Source organism: Gobio gobio (genome assembly GCF_949357685.1).
Source record: "Gobio gobio genome assembly, chromosome: 8".
Classification (NCBI taxonomy): Eukaryota; Metazoa; Chordata; class Actinopteri; order Cypriniformes; family Gobionidae; genus Gobio; species Gobio gobio.
In genome coordinates, this window is record NC_137114.1 from 57,075,783 (window position 1) to 57,101,407 (window position 25,625).

At 46.2% G+C, this 25,625-nt stretch overlaps 1 protein-coding gene across 1 annotated transcript in view; it reads right to left on the reverse strand.

Annotated features, from left to right (window-relative positions):
• The window catches only part of LOC307130529 (NXPE family member 3-like), a 58,470-nt gene extending 41,090 nt beyond the window's left edge, over positions 1-17,380 (reverse strand). Inside the window, exons 1-2 of the mRNA XM_079823561.1 lie at positions 17,269-17,380; positions 16,477-16,544 (exon numbers count right to left, since the gene is read on the reverse strand). Of these exons, the coding sequence (XP_079679687.1) occupies positions 16,477-16,544; positions 17,269-17,296 (96 nt within the window). The 5' untranslated portion in view covers positions 17,297-17,380. The remainder of the gene's footprint in view (positions 1-16,476; positions 16,545-17,268) is intronic.
• Between the last annotated feature and the right edge of the window lie 8,245 nt (positions 17,381-25,625).

Consider the following 25,625-nt stretch of genomic DNA (forward strand, 5'->3'; position numbering starts at 1 on the left):
TAGGACGTTACAGTTCAAAAGTTTCTTACTGTGTGTGATGCTGAGTCGAATCTCCTCCATTTTGTTCACTAGCGACCGTACATTGGCAAGGAAAATGCTGGGTAAAGAGAGCCGATGAGGAGTAAGCGTTAGCTTAGCACGCGTTCCTCCACGTCTCCCTCGCCTTTGTTTACGATCACGCCGCCGTCTGCGTGCACTTCCGCCCGGCCGGGTAGAGTGCAGAGTCACCGGTGTCTTAGCGATCTCAGGAAGGAGTTGTAGATTGTCCATAAAACTGTCGGAAATTCGCAAACCAATATCCAAAAGCTCAGCGCGGGTGTACGATGTAAAGGCACAACTGTTCTGTGCGAACAGACCCGAGAAGAACAGGAAAAATACCGCAAAATTGCAGAATCTGGAGAGACGCTGAGCCTCGCGATCTACTCGCGCCGCCATCTTGGTATACCAAAAAAGTATACCAGATGCTGGGATAACATGTCTGGTGAGGGGGGCTGTTTCTCTGGTGTTACCGGAAACTGCAATATGTTATCGTCCGGTTCAAGGAGTGACATTTCTTCCAGCCTATTGCTTATATTACATATAAGTTTTAAAAGTTCACCAGTGTCACTCCTGATGGTCCCCATTTTTACCAGTGCCTCCACAGACTCCACAGTATGGGCTGAGATGTTACTGTTTAGTGGCTCGATCTGTGTCACTTCGAGCTGTTCTAATCCATCACAGTCTATCTGTGGTGAGCTCTGAGGGCGGGGTTCAGCTGGGAGTGTGTCCATGAGAAGTGGTTGTTGTGGCTGCGTGGTGTTATCATTGTCCTTGTGGGGTGTATCAACCGCATGTCCATTCAGATGCTGAAATGAAGTCCTGTGATCGTACTTTACTGGTGTGTGTGTGCTATCCAGGTTGAGTGGGTTAGCACACACAGCTGAAGGATGATGAAGGGAAAAATAAATATTGTCCTTTAGCACTCTTGCACCGAGTTTGTTTGGGTGGAGGCCATTTGATGTAAACAGTTGTCTCTGACTCCAGAAGAGATTAAAGTTGTCGATAAAGTTCACTCCCTTCATGTTGCAGGTTTTTTGCAGCCATGTATTAAGCCCAAGTAGCCGTGAGAACCTATTTGTTCCTCTTGCTGGAAGTGGTCCACTGATGAACGGCTGAACTTTCAGTTTTCTAAGTGTTTCAAAAAGTTCATTAAAATCCCTCTTTAGAAGTTCTGACTCCTCTCTCTGAATATCGTTCTTTCCCACATGAATGATAAGTCGATTTGCAGTCTTATGTTTCATCAGAATGTTCTTAAGTTCCCTGTTTACATCAGAGACTGTTGCTTGTGGAAGGCAGCATGTAGTTGTATCCCTGCTGCTAATGTTTCTGATTGTTGAGTCCCCCACTATGAGAGTCCTGGGCTCGGCTGCGCTCTGAGCTGAGGGCCGCTGTCTGCTTGACCTTGAGCGCCTGTTAGCAGTGTTAGCTGCGGGCTGATTCAATCTGTGTTCGGTCATATTCATCACATTTGGGGATTCCTCACCCACATTCATTAGCACTTCAAATCTGTTTTCAAGATGTATATTTGGTGGTAGAAAACTAGTGTTTGCAATCCTTGTGTCTGGGGTAGAGCATGCTACTGCGTTAATATGTGATGCTCGTGACAATCTGATGTCTCGAGTGCCTTTGGGTCTTGCTCCCTGTTTGTTCCATTGATTAGTGTGTTGATCAGTTACTTGTTTCTCTACATGTTGAGTAGCACTACATTTATGGGACTCACCGGCAGTGTGCAGAGGGCGATCATGATGAAGCTCTGCTGTGTGATTCGTCTGGTTGGATGGTTCCGCAAATAACTTTGTTTCAAGAACTGCAATCCTTTGTAAAAGTCTGTGGCAGTTTGTGCAGCAAGTAGATTCTAGAAGAGGCATTTTCTTATCCTTTTGAATGTAGGCAGCTGTGTTTTCCCTTCTCCGGAATGTAAGCTGAAGGCAGTGGGAGGCTGGTCGGTTGAAATATTCCGCTTTTTGTTTAGGAATTCAGTCACCAGAGTTTCTAATTTTATCATTGGAGTCAAGCTTTGTCAATGTGCTGATTTGCTGAAGTTGTAAAATATAGAAGCGATAGAGCAAAGCGCAGAGCAGTAAGCAAGAGCGTCCGAACAGTAGCGAAGCAGGAAGTAGAAGCAGCACTGTCGACGCCGACATCAGTTCAGTCTGCCCTCTCGAGCCCAGACCCTCATGTCCGGCCAGGTACCCCATGTGCATGGTTCCCCTCCGGCGACCCCCACATGTGTATTTCACCGTAAGTCTCCGCAGTGAGCGGGTTTCTTCCCTTGGCGTGTCCCCACCACCCCTAGGGTTAAAAATCCACCTTCGGCTGGTACCCTAGAGATCTTCCATATGCAGCCCTCTCCGGGTCATATGTGTCTCTTAAGTCCTCCCCACGGGTAGGCATCTTGGCATTCCCTCACTTGGATATGCTTCCCAGTGTACCTTGGTAATCCTGTGTTAAGTGGGAGTCCTTCGTCCGTACTAGTCTTACGACAGGGAACTCACACTTACGCAGGGCGCTGGAAGACGGCTGAGTGGCGGGATTAAATTGGGACCCCCATTCGTTAGTCACTAACGTTACGTCGTAGTGACTGAACGAAAGGGAACGTCTCGGTTACGGATGTAACCCTCGTTCCCTGAGGAGGGAACGGAGACGTAACGTCCCCTTGCCACATCAGCTGTGTTGCCTGGAACGCAGGAGTTCAGTCTTGGCTCCTCAAGCAGGTAACATAATGCGATATTGCCTCGTACTTCCTTATATACTCACGCAGTGAGGCGGAGCTACGTATGCAAATTCCGCATGCCCCATGGCATTGGCACGCCATTGGGCGTTTTCTCAAAACTCGAAGTTGATAGGCTTCTAAGCGAAACCCCCATTCGTTAGTCACTAACGTTACGTCTCCGTTCCCTCCTCAGGGAACGAGGGTTACATCCGTAACCGAGACGATTTCCAAACTCAGCCAGGGGCATTCTCCCATGTCGCTGCTAACACAGCCACTCCCCACTCCCCACTCAAATCATTTGACTAACAAATACACACACCTCCACGATTTCAACACTTCAATGTGAATATCCGGGACAAATTAAGTTATTTATATATATGTACAGGGCTCTCAAGTGTCACGCATTGAGCATGACAGTCACTCATTTTGGTCTTTGGTCACGTACTTCCGCCACACATTGTATTTCTCACGCAGAAAAATTATTTATCATATATTTAATATGCCGCAGCGCCCTGGCCGTGCTGCCCTCTCTCTAGAACCAGGCAGGAATCAAGTGCGTCTCCCCTGGAGTTCTTAGCTTGCCACTTATCACAAATACTCCTCACTGCAGACTGTAGCGTATGTGTTACCGCGCATGCGCAAAGAACGACGTATCGTCAGTCTTTAATACGCATGTGCCAATGATGTCATGTTTGTGTAACCGCACATGCGCACAAGTTTGTTTCAATCACTTCCAGATGATGTTAGCGTTTGTTCGAAGGCGATGGATTCCATGGCAGTAATAAGCATTATTTATGTTGTTTTTAACAATTGTGCATTTGTGTTTTTTATTATTATTGTAGGCCTAAGGGATGCCATAGAGAGCTTAAATTAATGAAGTAATGTCATTGATTGTTGCATGCATTGCAAAAAAAAGTTGTTCCTCAGTATTTTTGTCCTGTTTTCCAAAATAGTTATTTAATCATCTTTAAACAGAGATGCATTTACATGGGATGCAAATATGAATTGGAGTCTCAAAAGACTGAATACAATGATGTACATTTAAGTTTAAAACAAAGGAAAATATCTGTCAAGGAGTTATAAAACCTTCCCTTTGAAATAAGTAAATTTTCTGAGCTTTGATGGATGATATTTGTTATTATTTTAATTATAAACTCTCTTTATTTTTTATCAATTTCAAGAATTCGTATTTTATGTCATTTTGTATCTCCAGTAAATGCATCTTGGTTAAAAAAAAAAAGACACTTGTACAACTACTGAGGAACAACACTTTTTTCTGTCTGTCTGTCTGTCTGTCTGCCTGTCTGTAATGTCTGTCTGTCTGTATGTCTGTCTGTAATGTATGCCTGTCTGTCTGTAATGTCTGTCTGTAATGTATGTCTGTAATGTCTGTCTGTCTGTCTGTCTGTCTGTCTGTAATGTCTGTCTGTAATTTATGCCTGTCTGTCTGTAATGTATGTCTGTAATGTCTGTCTGTAATGTATGTCTGTAATGTCTGTCTGTAATGTATGTCTGTAATGTCTGTCTGTCTGTCTGTCTGTCTGTAATGTCTGTCTGTAATTTATGCCTGTCTGGCTGTAATGTCTGTAATGTCTGTCTGTCTGTCTGTAATGTCTGTCTGTAATTTATGCCTGTCTGTCTGTAATGTCTGTCTGCCTGTCTGTAATGTCTGTATGTCTGTAATGTCTGTCTGTAATGTATGCCTGTCCGTCTGTTTGTAATGTCTGTCTGTAATGCCTGTTTGTCTGTAATGCCTGTCTGTAATGTCTGTCTGTAATGCCTGTTTGTCTGTAATGCCTGTCTGTAATGTCTGTCTGTAATGCCTGTTTGTCTGTAATGCCTGTCTGTAATGTCTGTCTGTAATGCCTGTTTGTCTGTAATGCCTGTCTGTAATGTCTGTCTGTAATGTCTGTCTGTAATGTATGCCTGTCTGTAATGTCTGTCTGTCTGTCTGTCTGTATGTCTGTCTGTAATGTATGCCTGTCTGTCTGTAATGTATGTCTGTAATGTCTGTCTGTAATGTATGTCTGTAATGTCTGTCTGTCTGTCTGTCTGTCTGTCTGTCTGTCTGTAATGTCTGTCTGTAATTTATGCCTGTCTGTCTGTAATGTCTGTAATGTCTGTCTGTCTGTCTGTCTGTCTGTAATGTCTGTCTGTAATTTATGCCTGTCTGTCTGTAATGTCTGTCTGCCTGTCTGTAATGTCTGTATGTCTGTAATGTCTGTCTGTAATGTATGCCTGTCCGTCTGTTTGTAATGTCTGTCTGTAATGCATGCCTGTCTGTAATGTCTGTCTGTAATGCCTGTTTGTCTGTAATGCCTGTCTGTAATGTCTGTAATGTCTGTCTGTAATGTCTGTCTGTAATGTATGCCTGTCTGTAATGTCTGTCTGTAATGCCTGTCTGTAATGTCTGTAATGTCTGTCTGTAATGTCTGTCTGTAATGTATGCCTGTCTGTAATGTCTGTCTGTAATGCCTGTCTGTAATGTCTGTAATGCCTGTCTGTAATGTATGTTTGTCTGTAATGCCTGTCTGTAATGTCTGTAATGTCTGTCTGTAATGTCTGACTGTAATGTATGCCTGTCTGTAATGTCTGTAATGCCTGTCTGTAATGTCTGTTTGTCTGTAATGCCTGTCTGTAATGTCTGTAATGCCTGTCTGTAATGTCTGTCTGTCTGTAATGCCTGTCTGTAATGTCTGTCTGTAATGTATGCCTGTCTGTAATGTCTGTCTGTAATGCCTGTCTGTAATGTCTGTAATGCCTGTCTGTAATTTCTGTTTGTCTGTAATGCCTGTCTGTAATGTCTGTAATGTCTGTCTGTAATGCCTGTCTGTAATGTCTGTAATGTCTGTCTGTCTGTAATGTCTGTCTGTAATGTCTGTCTGTAATGTATGCCTGTCTGTAATGTCTGTCTGTAATGCCTGTCTGTAATGTCTGTCTGTAATGTATGCCTGTCTGTAATGCCTGTTTGTAATGCCTGTCTGTAATGTCTGTCTGTCTGTAATGCCTGTCTGTCTGTAATGTCTGTCTGTAATGTCTGTCTGTAATGCCTGTCTGTCTGTAATGTATGTCTGTAATGTCTGTCTGTCTGTAATGCCTGTCTGTAATGTCTGTCTGTAATGTCTGTCCGTCTGTAATGCCTGTCTGTAATGTCTGTCCGTAATGTATGTCTGTCTGTAATGTATGCCTGTCTGTCTGTCTGTAATGTCTGTCCGTAATGTATGTCTGTAATGTATGTCTGTCTTTAATGTCTGTCTGTAATGTCTGTCTGTAATGTATGTCTGCAATGTATGCCTGTAATGCCTGTTTGTAATGCCTGTCTGTAATGTCTGTTTGTCTGTAATGCCTGTCTGTCTGTAATGTATGTCTGTCTGTAATGCCTGTCTGTAATGCCTGTCTGTAATGTCTGTTTGTCTGTAATGCCTGTCTGTCTGTCTGTCTGTATTGTCTGTTTGTCTGTAATGCCTGTCTGTAATGTATGCCTGTCTGTAATGCCTGTTTGTAATGCCTGTCTGTAATGTCTGTTTGTCTGTAATGCCTGTCTGTCTGTCTGTATTGTCTGTTTGTCTGTAATGCCTGTCTGTAATGTATGTCTGTAATGTCTGTCTGTCTGTAATGCCTGTCTGTAATGTCTGTCTGTAATGTCTGTCTGTAATGTATGCATGTCTGTAATGTCTGTCTGTAATGCCTGTCTGTAATGTGTCTGTAATGTATGCCTGTCTGTAATGCCTGTTTGTAATGCCTGTCTGTAATGTCTGTCTGTAATGTCTGTTTGTCTGTAATGCCTGTCTGTCTGTCTGTATTGTCTGTTTGTCTGTAATGCCTGTCTGTCTGTCTGTCTGTAATGTCTGTTTGTCTGTAATGCCTGTCTGTCTGTCTGTAATGTCTGTTTGTCTGTAATGCCTGTCTGTAATGTATGTCTGTAATGTCTGTCTGTCTGTAATGCCTGTCTGTAATGTCTGTCTGTAATGTCTGTCTGTAATGTATGCATGTCTGTAATGTCTGTCTGTAATGTATGCCTGTCTGTAATGCCTGTCTGTAATGCCTGTCTGTAATGCCTGTCTGTAATGCCTGTCTGTAATGTCTGTCTGTAATGTATGCCTGTCTGTCTGTAATGCCTGTTTGTAATGCCTGTCTGTAATGTCTGTCTGTCTGTAATGCCTGTCTGTAATGCCTGTCTGTAATGCCTGTCTGTAATGTCTGTCTGTCTGTAATGCCTGTCTGTAATGTCTGTCCGTAATGTATGTCTGTCTGTAATGTATGCCTGTCTGTCTGTCTGTAATGTCTGTCCGTAATGTATGTCTGTAATGTATGTCTGTCTTTAATGTCTGTCTGTAATGTCTGTCTGTAATGTATGCCTGTCTGTCTGTCTGTAACGTCTGTCTGCAATATATGTCTGTCTGCAATGTATGCCTGTAATGTCTGTCTGCAATATATGTCTGTAATGTCTGTCTGCAATATATGTCTGTAATGTCTGTCTGCAATGTATGCCTGTAATGTCTGTCTGTGGTGTCAGCATTGCGAATGATGTCAAGTGGCCAAGGATACACAGCTTCCTGCCCGAAGTTTCATGGGTCATTTATTAGCATCCAGGCCTAATGAGATCCTGGCGATAGATTTTACTGTTTTGGAACCATCGCGGACAGGTATAGAGAATGTATTAGTGATGACTGATGTCTTCAATAAATACAGTATGGCTGTCCCTACTCGGGACCAGAGGGCAGAGACCGTGGTGGGGGTATTGGTGACAGAGTGGTTCTATAAGCTGGGGGTACCTTGTCGAATTCACTCAGACCAAGGTCGAAACTTTGAGTCACAGTTAATGCGACAGTTGTGCAATTTGTATAAGGTCGAGCGGTCTCGCACTACGCCGTACCATCCGGGTGGTAACGGCCAGTGCGAGCGGTTTAACCGCACGTTGCACAACCTTTTGCGTACCCTCCCAGCTTCAAGGAAAAGGGATTGGGTATCCTGTCTCCCGCAAGTATTGTTTTTTTACAATACTACTCCCACCCAGACCACTGGTGAATCGCCCTACCTTCTGATGTTTGGGCAAGAACCAAGACTACCAGTGGACTTCCTTCTGGGAAGGGTTCAGGACGTGGTACCTGGTACGGTACATGACTGGGTGATAGAACATCGAGCCAGGCTTCAGGTTGCTTTTGAGGGGGCTCGTGAACGTATAAAGGCGGCAGCAGACCGTCGAAAGGCTAATTACGATCAGCACGTTCGGGATGCCCCGTTGGTTGAAGGTCAGACGGTTTATCTTCGGCAGTGACTTATGCAAGTCTGTATTAAAGTTTATAAGTGAGGTTGTTTCATGTATGCTTTTATGTTATTACAATTAAAACTTTTGTATTTGACTGATACCTGTGTCTCCACGTTTTGCTTGCCACTGGGCAGGGAACCTGTGTAAAGCCTTTTAGTTAAATGCTTTGGATGAAATTCCCAAGGTGGCGTAGTCGGGCATTGTTACTTAATCTGGTAATCTCAAATCCATTTGCTAAAGTTACCTGGCCCCTTTTGGGCTCTCGCCACACATACTTGCTTCTACCTTTGGTTTATCCCTCTCTGTTCCCCTGTTTGAGGTTTCAATTGTATCAGACCTTCCCTGACTCATCCCATTTCCTTGTTTAGTTTGAACCTTCTTTACTGCTTGCACATATGAAACAATATGCCCTGCTTTGTACTTAAATGGCTTGTTTTTGTGCTATACACCCTAAATATGCTGCATTATGAGGACCTCCACAGTTGCAACACTTAGGTTCAACAAGATCCCCACATTCTCCATATCCATGTTCACCTCCACATGTACAACAACGCTTCTTTCCCTTGCAAATTTCAGCTACATGACCTAATCTTTGGCAATTGAAACATCTCAATGCAGGTTTTATAAAAGGATTTACTGGTGTCACGACCGGCTCAAAGCCGTGACAAATAAGTGGAGGATATAGTAGGTTGGTGAGGTTTTGCAACACATAAGGTTTATTTATGTAAATAATAAAATATATAATACAATAAATCAAGGCCAAAATAACTACACTCTCTGTCAGACAAATTATGTTAATGTGTCAGACAGAACCAAATTCAAAGTAATGACAAAAGAAAGCAAACAAAACCATAACGAAACTGAAAAGGGAGCAAACAACTCAGGACGCTCTCGTGATGGTGCTGCACGACCTGAAGCTCTCTCCAAGTCCCTCAAGTCTCTCGTTGACTCTCAAAGGCTCAACTTAAATAGAGGAAGAAACAGGTGCACATAGTTTGCTCAAGGAGCCTGCCCAGGTGCACATCGTTCTCCCAATGAGTTTCTCAGCCACACCCACCGGTCGGCAACAGCAATAGTAACGGGAGACCCGTCACACACCCCCCCTGAAAAGAAGAGAGCACAGTCTTAAAACAAAACAACATCTACAATTCAAATATTCCCGTGGAAATAGTTAGGCCGACTTGTAAATCTCCCCAATCCCGTCAACTCGCTCTCCTTCAGCAGCCTGGCTCCTAGGACGCACATTTAAGAAAGAAACAGAGAGACAAAGTCAGAGGAAATACATACTCTAGTCTGTTTTTTACGATTTGGCATATTAATCAAATGATTCAGACTAGAAATCTGACTAACCACAGTAAAGGGTCCAACAAACTTAGCCTGAAAGGGCGATCCCACAACAGGCAACGATGCCAGTACCTGGTCACCAGGTTGAAAAGAACGCAACTCTGTTCGACGATCAAAAGTTGTTTAACTGAATCTTGAGCTTTTTTCAGAGAAGACATTGCCAACTGACACGCCTCAAAATTGCCTACGAAAATCACTAACATATGACAACACATTTTTCGGCGGATCAGACTTTTCCCAGTCCGCAGATAAAACAGCCAATGGACTTTGCACATCGTGACCAAAAACAAGGTAATTTGGACTGAACCCAGTACTTTCTTGGCCAGCTTCCTGAGCTGCCATCCTCAACCAAGGTAGACCACTCTCCCAGTCCTTACTCATTTGAACACAATACGATCTCAACAAAGATTTCAGTGTTTGATGAAATCTCTCCAGTGCTCCCTGACTTTGGGCATGAATAGCACTGGAGAGATTATGTTGAATATTAAGCGGTTTCAAAACTTGACCAAACAAATTAGAGATGAAATTACTTCCCTGATCAGATTGAATCATTTTTGGTATTCCAAACACCGAAATGAATTGGGTCAGCGCTTGTATGACTAGTTTTGCCGTTACAGAACGTAACGGATATGCAGCCGGATATCTAGTTACTTGGCACATGATTGTAAGCAAATTCACTACCTGCCTTTGACCTAGGCAATGGCCCAACACAATCTACAATGAGATGTTCAAATGGTTGACTAATGGCTGCAATTGGATAAAGAGGGTCAAATGGTTGACTAATGGCTGGAATTGGATAAAGAGGAGCAGATTTCAAAGTTTGATTTGGTTTTCCAGTAATCTGACATGTGACAAGACTTAATGTATTTGGACACATCAAGTTTCAATTTCGGCCAAAAGAAACGTGTCAAAAGTAACTTGTACATCTTTCTTACTCCCATGTGGCCGGAAGTATCATGTGCGGTCTGTAACACTAGTTGCCGGAGACACTGAGGAATTAAAATTTGCACCATGGGATCACCAATCGCAAACTCTACCTGTGGCACCCATTTTCGAACCAGCAATCCTTCATCTAAGTAATACCCAGATGAAAGATTCACAATTATATCTTTAGAGACAACTCGGTCAAATAATTCAACAAGAGTCAAGTCAGCTTTTTGTTTTTCGATCAATTCATCAATTCATCGGGTTATCACGCAAGACGGTAAAACATTCAAAGGACCGGTCAAACTTTCATCACCATCTAATTTCAAGATCTTCGGACATGGTATAACCACTAGATGTGGTGAATCATTTCCCCAGACACGATCACCAGCCAAGTCATTCCCCAGAACTACGTGTATTCCCTCCACAGGCAAGCAGGAACGAACAGCCACCTCCACTTCGCCCTGAATCAACTAAGAGTGCAAAATTATTTTATGAATTGGGACAGACATAACATTTAGGCCAATGCCCTTAACCAACACATTACTTCCAGTATAAGAATCCGGTGAAAAAGGCAACACAGACTCTAGCACAAAGGTTTCTGAGGATCCTGTATCACGTAGAATCTTAACTGGTACACTTTTTTTTTGCATCCACCAATCTAACAGAACCTTCTGTAACGAATGGAGTAAACGCTGAAACACACGCCGAACAATTTTCCTGCATATTACTTCTTGTTGAAGCAGTCACCGCTAAAGCAACAGGCCTTACAGGAGACAAAGAATTAGATTTCACGTTAGAATGGTCAGCTTTTGCTTTCAATATCGGACATTCATTCTTCCAATGACCAAACCCATGACAATAATTACACATATTTGCTTTATCTTTTTCTTCAAAAGAATTGTGCAACTGTGTGCTGGGTAAATCAGGCACAAACCTGGAAAATGCGTTGGATTTTCGCCATGGTTCATTTTGAACATTCTCTTCAGCGGATCTGTAACCAAAAACAGTTTTATGAGTCAAAGAAAATTCATCAGCCATGACGGCCGCCTCATACACGGTGTCAGGTTTACATTCGTTGATGTCGCAATACGACCTGAAACTGAACTCTTGAATTGCTCAAGCATCATTGACTCCTTTAAATTGTCAAGTGTTTTTACCTCAGAAGCTACACACCAACGATTAAAATGAACCGAGATCTCGTGTACAAATTCAATATACGTCTGCTTTTCCCTTTTCTTCCAGGACCTAAATCTTTGTCTGTAGGCCTCTGGAACCAGTTCGTAAGCCCTCAACAATGCCGCTTTTACCGCTTTATACTCAGAAGCGTCCTCTACGCTAAGTGAAGAATACGCTTCTTGGGCTCTGCCTGTAAAAACAGACTGCAACATAAGAGTACGCTCTTCATCTGGCCAATTTCGTGCATCCGCAACACATTCAAACAATAAAAAGAATCGCTCAACCTCTTTTTCATCAAATTTAGGAATCAACCTCAAATTACTCACAATATCAAACTTGCACGAACTCGAATCACGTACCTGTTCTCCAGTTAAGGAAAGTTTACCATCTCTTATTAGATCCAAACGATAGCGTTCCAGATCAAACTGCTGTTGTTGTAACTGGATTTTCTGTAACTCAATGTGATTTTGTGCGTCTAACATTTTGTCCTTAATTTCAACCTGACTTAACAACAATTGTTTTTGTTGTTCAAAAGTTAAATGATACGTGATGTCGTGATGTCGCAATATCAAAAGTTGACGCGTCTTCCGAAATGTGATACTCTAAGACTCCGCGTTCAGGTAACTCCATCTTTATCATGGTTAAGATTATCTTTCAGACGTTTATCCTGACATGACAAATTAATTTTGTAATGAGTTGCAAGTTCTACTAGCTGATCTTTAGAAAAATCATTCAACAAATCTTCAGATGGAGCACTAATAAGTTCCTCAACCTTTGAGGCCATTGTACCATAAGGCTACTTAATTTACCAAAATATTTGAGGGGAAGAAATTGGACAAACAATTCCCTCTAACTAAATTTAGAAACTACCTAAACTCATCCCTGATCTTTGTACAGTTACTTGCAGCGGGTTTTTATTCACTATAAACCAGCGTTTGCAATAGCAACCGATTAACGAGTCACCATTACAAAACACGGATGTGTTCCCGAGATAAATGCTCCAACTGCTTTCACCATACAAACAAAACAAACTAAAATAAAAAAAGATCGGAGCATCCGGTTAAGGATACCCCGCTAAACCTAACCAGGGAAAAGTCTAATCCAAAACAATCTTTCCCTCAAATATACAAAGAGTAGCCATACATACGTTGAAACTCCCACGAAACAATCTGGCTCCGAGGAGTCAGATGTGCTGAGTGACGAGGCGGGTGACGTGGAGCCTGAACCATCGCTTCACGCACCCGCTCCAAAGGAGCTAGTGGAGGTTTTGACCCGCGCCGTGGCCAAGTTACGAATTGACTGGCCACAGGAAGAACCTGAAATCCAGCCGCCCAGTAAGCTGGATGAACGGTTCTTCAGGCGAAGGCCTCAACCTCCACGCCGGGGCCTTTTTTCCCAGACCTACACAATGAGTTGTGTAGGTCTTGGGACAAACCCTACTCAGCCAGACTTTCCAACCCCCCAGTACTCGACTTCGGTAACGTGCTGGGGGCGGTGGAGCAGGGTTATGGGACGCTGCCTCGGGTGGAGGAAGCTCTCGCGAGCTATCTTTCTCCCGAGGCCGCTTCGTCCCTTAAGGCCCTGGTACTACCCACCAAGCCAACCCGTGATACATCAGCGCTGGTGGGTAGGGCCTATATGGCTGCCGGGCGGGCTGGTAGCTGTCTGCACACCATGGCGGTACTGCAGGCCTACCAGGCCGACCTCCTCAAGGAGCTCGACGAGGGCGAGGGCCCGTCTCCGGACGACGTCCTCGAACTAAGGAAAGCCACCGACTTGTCTCTCCGCATCACCAAGGAGACGGCCCGTTCCATCGGCCGCTCCATGGCTGGTTTGGTGTGTGTGGAGAGATATCTTTGGTTAAACCTGTCGGGGATGAAGGAGAGAGAGAAACACTTTCTCCTGGATTCCCAGATTTCACCTTCTGGGCTTTTCGGCGACGCGGTTAACACCGTCGTCGAGAGGTTCCAGGAGCCGCACTAAGAAGGGTATCCCAATGTGAAGGCTGCACCTCTGAAGGACGCATTTGAAGTGCGATTGCGTCACAGCGGCACTATGAAGGCTGTCCCAATGTGAAGGCTGCACCTCTGAAGGACGCATTTGAAGTGCGATTGCGTCACAGCGGCACTATGAAGGCTGTCCCAATGTGAAGGCTGCACCTCTGAAGGCCGCATTTGAAGTGTGATTGTGTCATAGCGGCACTACGAAGGGTATCCCAATGTGAAGGCTGCACCTCTGAAGGCCACATTTGAAGTGCGATTGCGTCACAGCGGCACTACGAAGGGTATCCCAATGTGAAGGCTGCACCTCTGAAGGCTGCATTTGAAGTGTGATTGCGTCATAGTGGCACTACGAAGGGTATCCCAATGTGAAGGCTGCGCCTCTGAAGGCTGCATTTGAAGTGTGATTGCGTCATAGTGGCACTACGAAGGGTATCCCAATGTGAAGGCTGCACCTCTGAAGGCCGCATTTGAAGTGTGATTGTGTCATAGTGGCACTACGAAGGGTATCCCAATGTGAAGGCTGCACCTCTGAAGGCCACATTTGAAGTGCGATTGCGTCATAGCTGCACTACGAAGGCTGTCCCAATGTGAAGGCTGCACCTCTGAAGGCCGCATTTGAAGTGTGATTGCGTCATAGTGGCACTACGAAGGGTAAATCATAACACTACTGAGTGTGTTCATTTTGTTGTTTTAGGTTAGAAGCCAAGTGGAAGAATTGCCATCGGAATAACCCCACAGCTGACAACCAGAGATGCGCGCGCGCACACACAGCTGCCTGTGCGTTTGCAAACACACACACGGGCGCGTGGAAAGAGCACATCACCTTTACAACTATTAAAATAAATATACTTTGTTCCGTACAATTCATACGTGTCTGTTTTCTTTGGTTTGCCGACATATAAAATAAAATGCTGCTAAAGGGAAAGTCCCCTAAACGTCCCGAATGGCCGCTGGACGTCCTGTGAACGTCCTTATGAACGTCAGGAGGACGTCTTTGAGGATGTTCGCGGGACCTCGAGGACCCTACACATGGACGTCCGGGGGACAATCGCTGAGGCCATTTAGGGGACGTTCTGGGGACCTTTTTTTGTTAGCTGGGTAGATCTTTTATATGATGTATAGTTTGTCACTTGTAATTACTTACATCTGACAGTCATTTGAGCTAATTTAAACAAATAAAGCTTAAGGACGAATGCGCCCTCAATCCGGTTAAGAGGTGTAATGTAATACTATTGTTATCTACTATACTTACCTCTGCACCGTGTAAAAGTGAGTACTGAACATGTTTAGGTGTATTGTGTTTATAGTGTTCATGGGTTTAGAGAAGGTAGCTTTAAAGATCGTGTATATATATCGTGTCTAGTCAGTGTCATGACTCATGAATATGCATTAATGCTTGCACTTTGAGACATTATATTTGATACTGAGTTAAGGAAACTGACGCTAGTAGAGTAAAAGAGCGCTCAGTATGTTATGAGTGAGTGTACACGCTACAGAGAGTGCTCCTGATCTAACCTGATCTAGTCATTTTCATATCTTCAAACAGAAAAACAGAAATAAATGTGTTGCAGAAAGGAAGAGCACCGCCTCATTCTTGAAGTGTAACATTTCATTAAAGGGTTAGTTCACCCAAAAATGAAAATTCTGTCATTAATTACTTACCCTCATGTCGTTCGACTCCCGTAAGACCTCCGTTCGTCTTCGGAACACAAAGGTGTTCTACTAAACCGTCTTTAGTACCTTTTAAGGGTCTTGAGAGTGAACCGTGCATTGTGCCAATGGAGGCCTTTCAGAGCCATCAGATTTCAACTAAAATATCTTCATTTGTGTTCCGAAGACGAACGGAGGTCTTACGGGTGTCGAATGACATGAGGGTAAGTAATTAATGACAGAATTTTCATTTTTGGGTGAACTAACCCTTTAATTTGATTGACAGCTGTGTTTTAGGGAATGTTTAGGCTGTCTCATGCATGCGGCTCGCGCCTGTGAGTTCATGAATTGTGTTTACCTATTCACTTAGCCTATCATTTGCAGTTGTGTGTGATAGATAAACAGCAGCGATGCACATTTCTATAAACAGGACTTTTAAAAAACTTGCATTAACGCGGGAGAGAATCCATCCATCAGGCCGCAAATAACGGTAAGACTTTTCAATTCCAAGTGCAGGTTTATTATATAAAGCCAGGATACATTATAGTGTAGGGGTAAGGTGCGTGGCACTAAGCTTTGACGCAATTCAACCTGAGGTTCGAATTAGGCTTTTGTCGAACTCGCAGTGCTTCCTTTTCTCATCACATATCAGATAGGAAAGGCGTTTATTTTCAATTAAAAATGAAGAAAATATTCGAAAAGTGGAAAGAAAGTGTTGTTTGTTGTAACCACTGCTCATGTTTTGTATGTGGACAGGTTGTAGTTGCAGTTTTGGTATTGACAGTGACACGCGTGAAAGTGCCCGCTCACTTTTGCCCAGGCCCGACCCCGACCAAAAATACAATTCTGCCTACTCCACTGGACTATCCATGCCAATACACACACCTCCACGATTCTGACACCTCAATATGAATATACAGGAGAAATGAAGGCCCACAAAGTTGCGGGGCAGGGGAGGAGGCGGTTTAGTAGGTATAACATCCACCTCAAATCTCTCCACATTTAATCCCTGAGAACTAGAAATGCATACACACAATAATAATACTAATAATAATATGCTTTCAATTCAGCTTTCTGACATCTACAATTTGGAAAATATTATAGCCATAGACAACATTGAGAAGTTCAGAATCATTTATAGTACCCTACAATAACAATAACCTGCTACACCTGTAAGTCTACATAGGCTACTTAATAAATGTTAGCATATATCATGGAGAATATTGTTCTCAAATGAATTTACACAATTTTACAGAATCCGCATTGTACCCAATATTTTGTATGCTATTTAGTTTGATTAAGCATTATTGATTTTAATTGTGTTGTGTTGTGATAGTTGTGATAAATGAACTTACCAGACAACACATGATTACCAGTAGACACAGACCGATAAAAATCTTCCGTAATGATCTTTCCCTGTAAACTGTAAAAGCATTATGTCATCACAGTGCATTCCTTGTCATGAACAAACTGCATTTGCGTTTTCTATTAGCCTATACAATACCTAAATATAGCTACACATTTGTAACTTAAAAATATATGACCCATTTAATGCTAATGATTAATATTTATTATTAAATAGCACTAATAATAACAATAATAATAAGATTGAAGTAATGTTTTTAAGTAAACCAACAATGTAAAATTGCAAGAGATATGCCTGTGGCCTATGATACAAAATTAACATTCAACAAACACAAATATTTTTCCCCAAACAAATAATATTTGACATATAAAACATTTTTTTTTACAGTGGTTGATAGCATATCAAATTATCACAGGTTCACTGATATTATTACAATAATTTAAAAAAAGGGGATTTGGCCTTTTTCTTGTTTTGTTTCTTTTTTTATTTGCATTAAATGTTAAAGCAGCTTATGTGCTGATAAGAGTTTTACTGCTATTGTGTCCTTATATCTTATTAATATGTGGGACATTAATTGTTGTGTACTATAAGCTATACTTAAACTATAAAGAAAGATGTGCCATTCGGTTGTTTGAAATGGACATTTTTAATATAATAATTGTTTGCTGATCAGTTTGCTGACCCAATTCATTATTAAGCCATAAATTATATTATATTTATATATTATTTTTATATTATTTCCATGAAAAAACAAATGCCAAGAAGTATTAAAATAACTTACAGTATTGTTCCCGAGTTTGGAGCACCATTTTGAGAAGATATGCAATTGTAAAAGTAGCCTGATAGTCCAAGGGAGTTTTTCTTAAATGGTTAGTCTGCGTGTTAACGATAATGTTACTGCTTGGCTCATGAATATTCATTAGTTCACATATCCCTGATGATTTGTTGATATACAGAGGCTGGTACTTCCAAATTCAAATAATTTTTTCCACCCTACAGGATTGGGGAGGTTCATTTTAAAAAGTATTACACTACAGATTACAAAATACATGCTTTAAAAATGTATTTGTAATGAAGGGGCAGGTCAGTTACCTGTGTCTCTTCTTTTATACCCTATTCCTTCTCAATGTTTCTTTTTACTATTTCCATAACCTGAATAATCAAGGATAATGAATCTATGTATCTCTTTCTCTGCTTTCATATATTGAGTTTAAAGGTGATTGTAATTCTGTGTGATTTCATACTTCTATATATTTAGTTTAAAAGATGATTTTGTAGTTTTAAATCTAGTCTCTTCAGCTGCTTGGGTTGACCTCCTGCCAGGATGCATGGCTCTCTCTGGTGAAGGATAGCTGTGGCTGTATCGCTGTTTGGGTATTGGGTGTTCTCTTGATAAACGGTCATAATCCCCTGACATGAACTAGAGTGTGATGCCCTAGTGCTTGTATGTGTGTGCGTTTCACATGTTCTGTGCAGGTTTGTTGGAGCTATCTGATCGGGGCCTGACCCCCCTCCCGACATGCAGGCGTCTGAGGCCATCTGTTATTGTTGATGTAATCTATGTCCTTGTAACCAGTATAACTGGTAGGCAAAATTCTCTGTAAGTTAGAGTCTGGCCTGCGATTCCAGCTCTCTCTAGTCAAGGGGTCTCAGCTCTCTCTAGTCAAGGGGTTCTCAGCTCTCTCTAGTCAGGGGGTCCAGCTCTCTCTAGTCAGGGGGTCCAGCTCTCTCTAGTCAGGGGGTCCCAGCTCTCTCTAGTCCAGGGGGTCCAGCTCTCTCTAGTCAGGGGGTCCAGCTCTCTCTAGTCAGGGGGTCCCAGCTCTCTCTAGTCTGGGGGTCTCAGCTCTCTCTAGTCAGGGGGTCCCAGCTCTCTCTAGTCAGGGGGTCTCAGCTCTCTCTAGTCAGGGGGTCCCAGCTCTCTCTAGTCCAGGGGGTCCAGCTCTCTCTAGTCAGGGGGTCCAGCTCTCTCTAGTCAGGGGGTCCCAGCTCTCTCTAGTCTGGGGGTCCCAGCTCTCTCTAGTCAGGGGGTCCCAGCTCTCTCTAGTCAGGGGGTCTCAGCTCTCTCTAGTCAGGGGGTCCCAGCTCTCTCTAGTCAGGGGGTCTCAACTCTCTCTAGTCAGGGGGTCCAGCTCTCTCTAGTCAGAGGGTCCAGCTCTCTCTAGTCAGGGGGTCCAGCTCTCTCTAGTCAGGGGGTCCAGCTCTCTCTAGTCAGGGGGTCCAGCTCTCTCTAGTCCAGGGGGTCTCAGCTCTCTCTAGTCAGGGGGTCCAGCTCTCTCTAGTCAGGGGGTCCAGCTCTCTCTAGTCAGGGGGTCTCAGCTCTCTCTAGTCAGGGGGTCCAGCTCTCTCTAGTCAGGGGGTCCAGCTCTCTCTAGTCAGGGGGTCTCAGCTCTCTCTAGTCAGGGGGTCCAGCTCTCTCTAGTCAGGGGGTCCAGCTCTCTCTAGTCCAGGGGGTCCAGCTCTCTCTAGTCAGGGGGTCCAGCTCTCTCTAGTCAGGGGGTCTCAGCTCTCTCTAGTCAGGGGGTCCAGCTCTCTCTAGTCAGGGGGTCCAGCTCTCTTTAGTCAGGGGGTATCAGCTCTCTCTAGTCAGGGGGTCCAGCTCTCTCTAGTCAGGGGGTCCAGCTCTCTCTACTCAGGGGGTCCAGCTCTCTCTAGTCCAGGGGGTCCAGCTCTCTCTAGTCAGGGGGTCTCAGCTCTCTCTAGTCAGGGGGTCCAGCTCTCTCTAGTCAGGGGGTCCAGCTCTCTCTAGTCCAGGGGGTCCAGCTCTCTCTAGTCAGGGGGTCCAGCTCTATCTAGTCAGGGGGTCCCAGCTCTCTCTAGTCCGGGGATACCAGCTCTCTCTAGTCAGGGGGTCCCAGCTCTCTCTAGTCAGGGGGTCCCAGCTCTCTCTAGTCCGGGGGTCTCAGCTCTCTTTAGTCAGGGGGTCCAGCTCTCTCTAGTCTGGGGGTCCCAGCTCTCTCTAGTCAGGGGGTCCCAGCTCTCTCTAGTCAGGGGGTCCCAGCTCTCTCTAGTCAGGGGGTATCAGCTCTCTCTAGTCAGGGGGTCCAGCTCTCTCTAGTCAGGGGGTCCCAGCTCTCTCTAGTCAGGGGGTCTCAGCTCTCTCTAGTCAGAGGGTCCCAGCTCTCTCTAGTCAGGGGGTCCAGCTCTCTCTAGTCAGGGGGTCAGGGTGTCTCAGCTCTCTCTAGTCAGGGGGTCTCAGCTCTCTCTAGTCAGGGGGTCCAGCTCTCTCTAGTCAGGGGGTCAGGGTGTCTCAGCTCTCTCTAGTCAGGGGGTCAGGGTGTCTCAGCTCTCTCTAGTCAGGGGGTCTCAGCTCTCTCTAGTCAGGGGGTCTCAGCTCTCTCTAGTCAGGGTGTCTCAGCTCTCTCTAGTCAGGGGGTCAGGGTATCTCAGCTCTCTCTAGTCAGGGGGTCTCAGCTCTCTCTAGTCAGGGGGTCCAGCTCTCTCTAGTCAGGGGGTCAGGGTGTCTCAACTCTCTCTAGTCAGTGGGTCTCAGCTCTCTCTAGTCAGGGGGTCTCAGCTCTCTCTAGTCAGGGGGTCCCAGCTCTCTCTAGTCAGGGGGTCTCAGCTCTCTCTAGTCAGAGGGTCCCAGCTCTCTCTAGTCAGGGGGTCAGGGTGTCTCAGCTCTCTCTAGTCAGGGGGTCTCAGCTCTCTCTAGTCAGGGGGTCTCAGCTCTCTCTAGTCAGGGGGTCCCAGCTCTCTCTAGTCAGGGTGTCTCAGCTCTCTCTAGTCAGGGGGTCCCAGCTCTAGTCAGGGGGTGCCAGCTCTCTCTAGTCAGGGGGTCTCAGCTCTCTCTAGTCAGGGGGTCTCAGCTTCTATTTACTATTTCCCTAACCTGAATAATCAAGGATAATGAATCTATGTATCTCTTTCTCTGCTTTCATATATTGAGTTTAAAGATGATTGTAATTCTGTGTGATTTCATACTTCTATATATTTAGTTTAAAAGATGATTTTGTAGTTTTAAATCTAGTCTCTTCAGCTGCTTGGGTTGACCTCCTGCCAGGATGCATGGCTCTCTCTGGTGAAGGATAGCTGTGGCTGTATCGCTTTTTGGGTATTGGGTGTTCTCTTGATAAACGGTCATAATCCCCTGACATGAACTAGAGTGTGATGCCCTAGTGCTTGTATGTGTGTGCGTTTCACATGTTCTGTGCAGGTTTGTTGGAGCTATCTGATCGGGGCCTGACCCCCCTCCCGACATGCAGGCGTCTGAGGCCATCTGTTATTGTTGATGTAATCTATGTCCTTGTAACCAGTATAACTGGTAGGCAAAATTCTCTGTAAGTTAGAGTCTGGCCTGCGATTCCAGCTCTCAGCTCTCTCTAGTCAGGGGGTCTCAGCTCTCTCTAGTCAGGGGGTCCCAGCTCTCTCTAGTCATGAATATTCATTAGTTCACATGACCCTGATGATTTGTTGATATACAGAGGCTGGTACTGCCACATTCAAATTATTTTTTCCACCCTACAGGATTGGGGAGGTTCATTTAAAAAAGTATTTCACTACAGATTACAAAATACATGCTTTAAAAATGTATTTGTAATGAAGGGGCAGGTCAGTTACCTGTGTCTCTTCTTTTATACACCTATCCTTCTCAATGTTTCTTTTTACTATTTCCCTAACCTGAATAATCAAGGATAATTAATCTATGTATCTCTTTCTCTGCTTTCATATATTGAGTTTAAAGATGATTGTAATTCTGTGGGATTTCATACTTCTATATATTTAGTTTAAAAGATGATTTTGTAGTTTTAAATCTAGTCTCTTCAGCTGCTTGGGTTGACCTCCTGCCAGGATGCATGGCTCTCTCTGGTGAAGGATAGCTGTGGCTGTATCGCTGTTTGGGTATTGGGTGTTCTCTTGATAAACGGTCATAATCCCCTGACATGAACTAGAGTGTGATGCCCTAGTGCTTGTATGTGTGTGCGTTTCACATGTTCTGTGCAGGTTTGTTGGAGCTATCTGATCGGGGCCTGACCCCCCTCCCGACATGCAGGCGTCTGAGGCCATCTGTTATTGTTGATGTAATCTATGTACTTGTAAACAGTATAACTGGTAGGCAAAATTCTCTGTAAGTTAGAGTCTGGCCTGCGATTCCAGCTCTCTCTAGTCAGGGGGTCTCAGCTCTCTCTAGTCAAGGGGTTCTCAGCTCTCTCTAGTCAGGGGGTCCCAGCTCTCTCTAGTCAGGGGGTCCCAGCTCTCTCTAGTCCAGGGGGTCCAGCTCTCTCTAGTCAGGGGGTCCCAGCTCACTCTAGTCAGGGGGTCCCAGCTCACTCTAGTCAGAAGGTCCCAGCTCTCTCTAGTCAGGGGGTCTCAGCTCTCTCTAGTCAGGGGGTCCCAGCTCTCTCTAGTCAGGGGGTCTCAGCTCTCTCTAGTCAGGGGGTCCCAGCTCTCTCCAGTCCAGGGGGTCCAGCTCTCTCTAGTCAGGGGGTCCAGCTCTCTCTAGTCAGGGGGTCTCAGCTCTCTCTAGTCAGGGGGTCCTAGCTCTCTCTAGTCAGGGGGTCTTAGCTCTCTCTAGTCAGGGGGTCCCAGCTCTCTCTAGTCAGAGGGTCCCAGCTCTCTCTAGTCAGGGGGTCTCAGCTCTCTCTAGTCCAGGGGGTCCAGCTCTCTCTAGTCCGGGGGTCTCAGCTCTCTCTAGTCAGGGGGTCCCAGCTCTCTCTAGTCCGGGGGTCTCAGCTCTCTCTAGTCAGGGGGTCCCAGCTCTCTCTAGTCAGGGGGTCTCAGCTCTCTCTAGTCAGGGGGTCCCAGCTCTCTCTAGTCAGGGGGTCTCAGCTCTCTCTAGTCAGGGGGTCCCAGCTCTCTCTAGTCAGGGGGTCTCAGCTCTCTCTAGTCAGGGGATCCAGCTCTCTCTAGTCAGGGGGTCCAGCTCTCTCTAGTCAGGGTGTCTCAGCTCTCTCTAGTCAGGGGGTCCAGCTCTCTCTAGTCTGGGGGTCCCAGCTCTCTCTAGTCAGGGGGTATCAGCTCTCTCTAGTCAGGGGGTCCAGCTCTCTCTAGTCAGGGGGTCCCAGCTCTCTCTAGTTAGGGGGTCTCAGCTCTCTCTAGTCAGGGGGTCCCAGCTCTCTCTAGTCAGGGGGTCAGGGTGTTTCAGCTCTCTCTAGTCAGGGGTCTCAGCTCTCTCTAGTCAGGGGGTCTCAGCTCTCTCTAGTCTGGGGGTCTCAGCTCTCTCTAGTCAGGGGGTCCCAGCTCTAGTCAGGGGGTGCCAGCTCTCTCTACTCAGGGGGTCCAGCTCTCTCTAGTCCAGGGGGTCTAAGCTCTCTCTAGTCAGGGGGTCTCAGCTCTCTCTAGTCAGGGGGTCCCAGCTCTCTAAAGTCAGGGGGTCTCAGCTCTCTCTAGTCAGGGGGTCCCAGCTCTCTCTAGTCAGGGGGTCCCAGATCTCTCTAGTCAGGGGTCCCAGCTCTCTCTAGTTAGGGGGTCAAGCTCTCTCTAGTCAGGGGGTCCAGCTCTCTCTAGTCCAGGGGGTCCAGCTCTCTCTAGTCAGGGGGTCCAGCTCTCTCTAGTCAGGGGGTATAAGCTCTCTTTAGTCAGGGGGTCCAGCTTTCTCTAGTCAGGGGGTCCCAGCTCTCTCTAGTCAGGGGGTCTCAGCTCTCTCTAGTCAGAGGGTCCCAGCTCTCTCTAGTCGGGGGTTCAGGGTGTCTCAGCTCTGTCTAGTCAGGGGATCTCAGCTCTCTCTAGTCAGGGGGTCCCAGCTCTCTCTAGTCAGGGGGTCTCAGCTCTCTCTAGTCAGAGGGTCCCAGCTCTCTCTAGTCAGGGGGTCAGGGTGTCTCAGCTCTCTCTAGTCAGGGGGTCTCAGCTCTCTCTAGTCAGGGGGTCTCAGCTCTCTCTAGTCAGGGGGTCCCAGCTCTAGTCAGGGGGTGCCAGCTCTCTCTAGTCAGGGGGTCCAGCTCTCTCTAGTCCAGGGGGTCTCAGCTCTCTCTAGTCAGGGGGTCTCAGCTTCTATTTACTATTTCCCTAACCTGAATAATCAAGGATAATGAATCTATGTATCTCTTTCTCTGCTTTCATATATTGAGTTTAAAGACGATTGTAATTCTGTGTGATTTCATACTTCTATATATTTAGTTTAAAAGATGACTTTGTAGTTTTAAATCTAGTCTCTTCAGCTGCTTGGGTTGACCTCCTGCCAGGATGCATGGCTCTCTCTGGTGAAGGATAGCTGTGGCTGTATCGCTGTTTGGGTATTGGGTGTTCTCTTGATAAACGGTCATAATCCCCTGACATGAACTAGAGTGTGATGCCCTAGTGCTTGTATGTGTGCGTTTCACATGTTCTGTGCAGGTTTGTTGGAGCTATCTGATCGGGGCCTGACCCCCCTCCCGACATGCAGGCGTCTGAGGCCATCTGTTATTGTTGATGTAATCTATGTCCTTGTAAACAGTATAACTGGTAGGCAAAATTCTCTGTAAGTTAGAGTCTGGCCTGCGATTCCAGCTCTCTCTAGTCAGGGGGTCTCAGCTCTCTCTAGTCAAGGGCTTCTCAGCTCTCTCTAGTCAGGGGGTCCAGCTCTCTCTAGTCAGGGGGTAACAGCTCTCTCTAGTCAAGGGGTTCTCAGCTCTCTCTAGTCAGGGGGTCCCAGCTCTCTCTAGTCAGGGGGTCCCAGCTCTCTCTAGTCCAGGGGGTCCGGCTCTCTCTAGTCAGGGGGTCCAGCTCTCTCTAGTCAGGGGGTCCCAGCTCTCTCTAGTCAGGGGGTCCAGCTCTCTCTAGTCAGGGGGTCCAGCTCTCTCTAGTCAGGGGGTCCCAGCTCTCTCTAGTCCAGGGGGTCCAGCTATCTCTAGTCAGGGGGTCCAGCTCTCTCTAGTCTGGGGGTCTCAGCTCTCTCTAGTCAGGGGGTCCCAGCTCTCTCTAGTCAGGGGGTCTCAGCTCTCTCTAGTCCGGGGGTCTCAGCTCTCTTTAGTCAGGGGGTCCAGCTCTCTCTAGTCAGGGGGTCCCAGCTCTCTCTAGTCAGGGGGTCCCAGCTCTCTCTAGTCAGGGGGTCCCAGCTCTCTCTAGTCAGGGGGTATCAGCTCTCTCTAGTCAGGGGGTCCAGCTCTCTCTAGTCAGGGGGTCCCAGCTCTCTCTAGTCAGGGGGTCTCAGCTCTCTCTAGTCAGAGGGCCCCAGCTCTCTCTAGTCAGGGGGTCAGGGTGTCTCAGCTCTCTCTAGTCAGGGGGTCTCAGCTCTCTCTAGTCAGGGGGTCTCAGCTCTCTCTAGTCAGGGGGTCCCAGCTCTCTCTAGTCAGGGTGTCTCAGCTCTCTCTAGTCAGGGGGTCTCAGCTCTATCTAGTCAGGGGGTCCCAGCTCTCTCTAGTCCGGGGGTACCAGCTCTCTCTACTCAGGGGGTCCCAGCTCTCTCTAGTCAGGGGGTCCCAGCTCTCTCTAGTCCGGGGGTCTCAGCTCTCTTTAGTCAAGGGGTCCAGCTCTCTCTAGTCTGGGGGTCCCAGCTCTCTCTAGTCAGGGGGTCCCAGCTCTCTCTAGTCAGGGGGTCCCAGCTCTCTCTAGTCAGGGGGTATCAGCTCTCTCTAGTCAGGGGGTCCAGCTCTCTCTAGTCAGGGGGTCCCAGCTCTCTCTAGTCAGGGGGTCTCAGCTCTCTCTAGTCAGAGGGTCCCACCTCTCTCTAGTCAGGGGGTCAGGGTGTCTCAGCTTTCTCTAGTCAGGGGGTCTCAGCTCTCTCTAGTCAGGGGGTCTCAGCTCTCTCTAGTCAGGGGGTCTCAGCTCTCTCTAGCTAGAGGGTCCCAGCTCTCTCTAGTCAGGGGGTCAGGGTGTCTCAGCTCTCTCTTGTCAGGGGGTCTTAGCTCTCTCTAGTCAAGGGGGTCTTAGCTCTCTCTAGTCAGGGGGTCCAGCTCTCTCTAGTCAGGGGGTCCAGCTCTCTCTAGTCAGGGGGTCCAGCTCTCTCTAGTCAGGGGGTCTCAGCTCTCTCTAGTCAGGGGGTCCAGCTCTCTCTAGTCAGGGGGTCCAGCTCTCTCTAGTCAGGGGGTCTCAGCTCTCTCTAGTCAGGGGGTCCAGCTCTCTCTAGTCAGGGGGTCCAGCTCTCTCTAGTCCAGGGGGTCCAGCTCTCTCTAGTCAGGGGGTCCAGCTCTCTCTAGTCAGGGGGTCTCAGCTTTCTCTAGTCAGGGGGTCCAGCTCTCTCTGGTCAGGGGGTCCAGCTCTCTTTAGTCAGGGGGTCTCAGCTCT